General features: G+C 39.5%; 2 protein-coding genes across 3 annotated transcripts in view; both read left to right on the top strand.

Moving 5' to 3' along the window:
* Positions 1-2,616, top strand: part of LOC138000746 (serine/threonine-protein phosphatase with EF-hands 2-like) — a 39,293-nt gene extending 36,677 nt beyond the window's left edge. The window contains exon 17 of one of the 2 annotated variants that reach the window (XM_068847375.1): positions 519-2,616. In XM_068847375.1, coding sequence (XP_068703476.1) covers positions 519-751 — 233 coding nt within the window. In that variant the 3' untranslated portion in view covers positions 752-2,616. The remainder of the gene's footprint in view (positions 1-518) is intronic. The other variant, XM_068847376.1, reaches the window with a different exon arrangement.
* A 1,911-nt stretch (positions 2,617-4,527) lies between these two features.
* The window catches only part of LOC138000748 (uncharacterized), a 13,050-nt gene continuing 10,077 nt past the window's right edge, over positions 4,528-7,500 (top strand). The window contains exon 1 of the mRNA XM_068847377.1: positions 4,528-4,844. Coding sequence (XP_068703478.1) covers positions 4,665-4,844 — 180 coding nt within the window. The 5' untranslated portion in view covers positions 4,528-4,664. The remainder of the gene's footprint in view (positions 4,845-7,500) is intronic.

A 7,500-nucleotide genomic window follows, 5' to 3' on the forward strand; every position in this document is an offset into this window, starting at 1 on the left:
CAGTGATTGGTTCAAAGTTCTCGCGCCAGTTTTTGAACCATTCAGAAGAGAAACCAAAACCAATCGTGGCCCGTGCTTGCACATTTTGCCGCGCTTTGTGTCGGCTACGTGTAATTACTTCGAGTTTTGATTGGTTTGTCGGATTGTCTCCGTCCTTTTTGGTTGGCCAAAGTAATTACTTTGGTTTTGGTTTTACGACACTCGATTGAAACTCGCTCTAAGAAATTGTCTTGCTCCACCGACTGTGCTTTGAAGCCAAACTGTAGGGATCAGGTCAATCTTTTGCGCTCATGTGTTTCCTTAAAGGACTCGATGAATGAAATGAATGCATATTTTAAGTGCGGATCATCAATGAAGGAGAGAACTGATCCTCTTGTGGAAACCTCAGGCTTCATTAGAGGCCGCTTGCATGCCTTAATTATCATATGGCGCTTGCACGGTGTAGTGTATTCGTAAAGTAGCGTTGAAGTGTCACTCATAATTTTAGTGAATAATCAGTTTTTTTTTACATCTTTTAGGTGTGGTGTCCATGGACGAATTCGAGGAGTCTTGTCGGCTATTAAACGAACACGCAAACTCTAACATCCCTCTGGACTCTATTGAAGACTTGGCTAAAAGTATAGATATGGACAAAGATGGCCACATAGACTTTAACGAATTTCTGGAAGCTTTTCGCCTTGTAGACAATTCCAAGTCCAGTCTTACTTTGAAAATTGCCTCGCCAGTCAACTCGATACACATCATTTCGTAGCCTGTTGAAGAAAAAGTAATTCACTGGTTCTTTTTGCGCAACCCGAAAGAAAGTGATTATAAGCGATGACTTTCAGCCATCGTCACGATTGTCAAAACTAACGCGGTGAATGTCTTAATAGTTTTTATAAAGGTTGCTAATAGCTTTTTTCGGCCTATGTTAAAAGAACCAGTCAATTTATCAATTCCTAGCATTTACAAGATGTGAAACTTCTGCGGCCGTTTAATTCCAAGGTAGAAGATACACTTTAACTGTGTTTTTGCTTATAACTTTTGCTATCTTCAGTTACCTTGAAATTTCTGTATGTGATACTGTAGTAACAGTTTCACCTTCAGGATAAAACTGCGTCAGGCGTTCTTTTAGAGAGGGCGCCCCCTCGAAAGAAAAGAACGCCTTAACGCAGGTTACTTCTGGATCGAAGAGGTCTTGGTAATTTGCGGACCCATCATTTCGAGATCGGGAGCTGTGCCCTCTTTCCCACCCGACCATCAAATGTCACAAAATTCTTTAATTATTTCAATTTTCAATGCTTTAGTGTTTTTCTTTTGGTCACGGTGGCTGAACAGTAAAATATTCATCCGTAACAAAAAATGTCTGTCAAACATGCCCTTCAGATTTCACGGAATGCTCATATGTCTGCCAAAGTCCTAAACCCAGGTAATGCCGGACCACTTAGTCATTTCATTTTCTACATTTAACATGTTTTACGGAAATGTTTGATTGATTTTCCTGTGGCTCTAGTCTTCAAAGTAAAAGTTCATTTTTCGCGGGTTGCTCCGTTGGTACAAGCGCCGTAAGCGTCGCATGCAAGGGTGGGGACGCGCGAATCTTGCGTCACGCCTCCCTTCCCGTCGCTGTTTAGGGGCTCATGTATATCTATAGAGACTAAAACGTACTCGAAATGAGGGCTTAAATTACAACGACGGTTACTGAAGTTATCAATAATTAGCCTTGAAAAATGCTCTGAAATAGCAATGTGGGTTTAGGTGATGAAGCACCTTAATTGAAACGAAATGGTAGATTGGTTACCAAATTGACTCGATTTTAAGTGTACAGTCTTCACCTAGTAAGACCGCCGAAGGAGCGAACAACGGCACATCCACATCACAGTAACAAAACGAACATCCAGACTAGCAGATTATAGGGAGTGTAGAGTCGGGGTATTCATTCTGTTTTGCGGAAATTGAGCTACATAGGCTCCGCTTACGTAAAAGAGGGATCGAACGGAATGGGAACACCCCAATACATCCACGTTCATACGCAAAACCCAAAGCAATGACTAATATTTATTACTTTGTATATATAAATATAAATATAGTTAATTATAATTAAATGTCTCTGATGTCCTGTAGAAATGTATGTTGTTTTTTACAAAACCATCTATACCTGCAATGGTTCATGCGCTAATTGCAAGAATGAATCTTGCAGTGAATTGAACGATTGAAAAAATTAGTGGTATTCACAAACGAGAAATCGTAGTTTGTTAATTTCTGTCCTCCCCAAGCAAGCCTTTTTTCCCCGCTTGTCACCCAAGCATAAGGAGAGATAACATACGCTAACGCGTGATTGGCACGAAGTGACAACCAGTTAATTCGTCCACTTCTTAATGTTTTTCTTTTCCTTGTGTAGTGTGTGTGCGAGCCTTAATAACTAATTTATTTTTCTTTTGATATGGTGCGTTACTTCTTATTCGTTATATTGGTTAGCCACCCGCCGTACTATTAATATTTCTGGCTGGTTTTAAAGTATGTTGGTTTGATTGTTCAGTCGTATTTAGTTTTTACGAAAAAACGAGATATTATTGCACTGCTCAAAGAGTACATTAACCTTGATATTAAAAATAAATGAAGAATTTACTTATTATACTTATCTTTGCGATGAATTACCGCGATTTCCATAATTCTGCGTAATCTCATCTTCAAGCGCCAACGGCCAAACTGCGTTTTGGCTTCTTCCATCAGTCAAACTTTCCGACGCCAAGCCGAGAGTTGACACGAAACCACAGAAGCCGAAACCTACCAATCAGCATCTTTAGTTCCCAAGGTACATTCGTGCATTTGAACTCGACGTCGATGGAAAGCGATGGAATCTTCACGAATCTTTTTACTGAAGAGCCTCTAAAACAATATCATAATGGTGTTCGAGCTGTGAACTAAACAAAAACTCCAATTCACTTTGATTTCCGGAGACGGAATCGATCTTCCCTTCTATGTTCGGAAATTTGATTGATTCCGTAGAATTATGAAAATCGCAGTTTTGTGTACCAAACCGTTTTGTATCACTCCCGGAACCATTTGCTTTTCATAGTAATTAATAGCATCGTATAGACCAAATGTATATATACATGTATTGCAATTGTTCGCGCAACTGGAAATATTATTGACCCTATTTCACAAGCAGGATTCCGCGAATGCGTGGCTTTTTAAACGAGGTAAATTGGAAAGTGGTACCCCTTCGTCTCTCTCACCAAGGACTATTTGCCCCTTTTGTAAATCGCCCAGTTTTCACAGTTTAAACAAATGTTTACAAAAATGCCCAACGTCCAAAACGCGTCTCAAATCGGCTTGAACATGTGCTAATTCCGCACTATGTGCGAAATAAAGTGAAACGTCATAACTTCGAGGGGAGCTTAAAATATCTTTCAGCGGAACGAAAGTTGTGTGCATTGCTCAAGACATTACGTAAAAAAAATTCCTCCAATTGCGTTGTTGTTAGAGGGAGCAGTTAAGCGCATGGCGATTAAGATTCGTTATTGAACCCCTGCGTCGACGTGAAAATTGCGATATGGGGCCATCGCTGAAAGGAAACTGACAAAATCATCCTTCCCCTCATATCAACTTCACTTTTTTTAGTGTTTCCAAATAAAAAGTTCAGTGCTTGTGTGACATACCCAATACGTGACCAATGAGATCGTAATCTTGTCAAGTAGAATGAAAGCCGGAAATGAAAAATGCATAGCTTGGCCAATCGGATTAATAAAACAGCTGGGCTCGGTTGTTCGAAAGCCGATTAGTTTAATCCAGAATAAGTGTAAACTTTTGTTTCGTGTTTTCAACTTTTTGGTGAAAGTGTGTTTTGCTTATTTTTGTTTTTCAAGATTGACTTCCTCTAATGTAAAGTTTGACCGAATGTCAGTGCTGAACAGCATTTGGGAGTAGAGAAATAGTCCTTGGTTAATTTTTAATCTGGGATTAGTGTTAATCGGTTTTTGAACAACCGGACCCTGTAGAGCTTCCTCGATATTACGTTTATATAAACATTCCTCGTTTTTGTGATCAAACGTGAGATGTATAATACAAAAGTATTTAGAAACCACCCTCATAAACACATTTCAGGCAAAGAAACTCCCCTCCCCCACAATTTTAAGAACAGCAATTGGACCCCTTAGCGATTTTCGCCTCAAAATATTGGGTATGATCGTTTTGTTGTGTGTTCGTTTCAGGACTCTTTTGCGCGCGAGGGGAAATTGGCAAAAGAAGGAACAATAATTTGGGTCGTTTTATAAAGCGAGACTGGCTTTATAATCTCTCTGTGAGGTCATTCAAAAGTGCACTTAACTTTTGGACAAGGAGATTTTTTTATCGACCTAATAACGCTATGCTCAAAGCACTAGTATCTTTGCATTCGTTTTTCTGTTTGGCATATTTGCCTCATGAATGTGTGATTATAGAGAAATTTTTCAGCTCGCTGAGCGACAACACGTGCATTTTTAGTGGTCAAGAACATCTAGAAGTTAAAGGAACATGACGTCAGAGATCGACGTCATATCCGGGAATTGAAGCCGCGATCTTCAAAAGAAGCCCAGTGCAAGAGTTGGGTTACAAATTGTCGCAACTTCGTGCGGAGCGGAACTGCAGAGTCCATTTCGTGTCAAGAAAAGAAAAGGAAAGTCTCTTTGTTCGCAAGTGGGAAGATGGTGAAAGTAGCCTTTCTGTTCGTGATGCTTCTGATTGCCATTTCATGCGAAGGAAAGAAAAAGAAGAAGAAGAAGAACTCGTCAGGATTTAAACCAATTTGGCTTCAAGGTTTGCGAACACCACCGCCTAAGAAAACAAATCCTCCTTCTACAACAGTTGGACCGACTACTATCCAGGTAAAGTGTAACTACATTTCACCCAGTTCGCTTTGGACTAATTGTCTGTCGGTTTCTTTAACAATAAGTCTTGGTCCACTCAACCTTTAACCTTAAAGTTGAATATTTACGAAGGTTATTAATTTAGGAGTAGGCCGTGCCATGAGTAGGGATTTCTTGCTTTCACGGTGCCTGACACCCACCAGTAAATTGTTCGAGTGTTTTGAAAAAAAAAATGCATTATTTGTCCTTCAGGGTGCGTACGAACGATGTAAACAGCACAAAAAGTTAGCCAAAGATCTTTATTTGATTGCATAAACAAAATGACGAGTGACAAGCGATGACAAGCTCAATTCTCAGGCGTTTCATCGTGTTGAAAACAACTGCTTTCACTGAAAAACTATCGTTCCGTCCGTATTTGCTCTGTTCTAAACCGGGACACTACAGTGTATTACCGTCTCATATTTTGCGCGTTCTCTTGACCAAATATGGTAAAAGGGCGTAATATTGGAATAATAAAATTTGATATCTTTATTCACACTAAATGTCCACAAGAGACATTTGCTCAAATTTATCCATATGAGTACGAGGATCTCATTTTTCCTTTACGTTTTTCGTGAAAGTCTAATGTATCTACCATCCTCAATGTATCTAATATAGAAAAGATAATGTAGAGAAGGGAAAAAAAATTAATATGATAATTATCTTCAAAGAAATTAATTGCTGGTGTACTGTATCCAAAGTAACTTGGATGGTTTTCAGGTTTAACACCATCGAGTGCAAGCAGCAGGAGCCCATAGTTATTGAAAACTGACCATTCTAAGGGGTGTTTATACTGTTTATCGGCGCTATTTGAAATGGGTATTTAGACTTACACTTAAATGCGAGAGTTGCAATGCTGGCAGATTTTCCAGTTCCAAAAAGAAGCTCGCGTTGAAAGTGTTTACATAACTGTGGGAGCTTGGAAGCAACTTCATTGGCTTACCAGGATTGGAGTTTTTACGCCGGTCAGACCACTAATTAACAGTTGAGAACATAAAGATTGAGTTGAATCGAATTGACTTTCTACCTGTATCAAATCTACTTTGATGATGTCTCGAAATGACTTCGATTTTTATCAAATCAACTTGTATCGAAATGAGCCCCTAAACAACCTAGTATTACATAAAGTAAGTGAAACTAGTTCTTGTTAATGTCGCAAAGCTAAGTGTGGGATTCGAATAATTCACTATCTATGGGGATAAGTTTATCAGCTAAACCTACGATTTAAATTATAAGTAATGACTTTAATTAACCTCGATTAGCTTGGGCAAAATCGTGTGAACTAGCGGGAATTGTCCACATTGGCTATATACTTAAATATCCTCTGTATTGAACTCATTAGAAGGATCTAAAGCAAGAGTTCAACTTATCTACTTAACTTTCCCTCGATCCATTGAGATGGGAGCATGCTTTCAGCAAACGTTTGGCTGAACACTCTTACGCTTCATACTGGTCCCAAAGTTCGAACAGTTTCACCTGCAGCTCCCGGTACTTGCCTCGCTGTATTCTTTTCAATTTCCTCTCTGCGATGAGGTGGATTTGGAGGATGGTAAGTGTAGCTGAAATCAAGATCTGTTGAATCTTTTGGTCTCGGGCGCTGTCTGTGTCCATTGGCAACTTGGCTCTCCTTTTCCACTTGCGTCTTCTTTGGTCGTCCTTGCTTCCTCTTGCCCTTCACTTCAAACTCCAACGCTTTTCTCAGAAAATGCCCATCATCCCTCCTCAACACATGCTTGTACCATCTCACTCTATTCCTTCAATCCTAACATCTCCATTAGGTCCTCTGTCCTCTTGTTCTCCATCAGTTTTGCACCACACATTGCTCTCACCATTGCTCTCTAGGTCCTTCTCAAAATTGCTATCTCATTTTTCCTCAGACATCATGTCTCCCTCGTTTTGATCACATTCACATCCTTGCTTTGATCAGGATCGAGTCTCCTTTGGTTGTGTATAAGCGCAAATGAATCCTGTTTTGTATTGAACATAGGGGTGTGTAATAATCGTATATGCAGGAGGGTGGTATCAAGTCCATTTTTATCGAGTCCTCTTTCCCTTGTTTTCCAGAAAACTTAAGTGATCCCTCTTTTAACCAGACTTGTAAACTCTAGACAATTTTACTGGTTAATGGGGGCAGCTTTATAAATGAATGGGTTTTAACATAATCTGGGTCCATAATCTTGCCGGGTGTGTGATGTTTCCTCTTATGTGGAGTGAATACCCGTAGAATGTAAAGCACTTCACAATGTATTTTTGTGATGAGTTGATATGAAGGTATACATGTTGTGTGGCATTGATCTGTCATCTGTTCCAAGCTTCATTGCCTACAAATTATTTTTTTGCCAATCTATCGTAGCCCAGTTTCTGGGTAAAAATCATCAAAACTGAAGAGCAACAAGTTTCCTAATTTTTTATCCAGGCCCTCAAGAGAAAAAGTTATGACAGACAAACACCAAGTACATGGTATATTACTAATTCTCACGAAATGTGTCCATTTTCGGTGTTAAAGAATCACTATTTTCCTGCTTTACTGCAAGGACTGAAATATTTTAAGGGACCTTTTAGATTCAAGGAGGAGAACAAAATAGACCCACAGTGAGCATGCGCAAACCAGCCTCATTTTGGAAGCAAATATGTG

Source organism: Montipora foliosa, chromosome 4 (genome assembly GCF_036669935.1).
Source record: "Montipora foliosa isolate CH-2021 chromosome 4, ASM3666993v2, whole genome shotgun sequence".
Lineage (NCBI taxonomy): Eukaryota > Metazoa > Cnidaria > Anthozoa > Scleractinia > Acroporidae > Montipora > Montipora foliosa.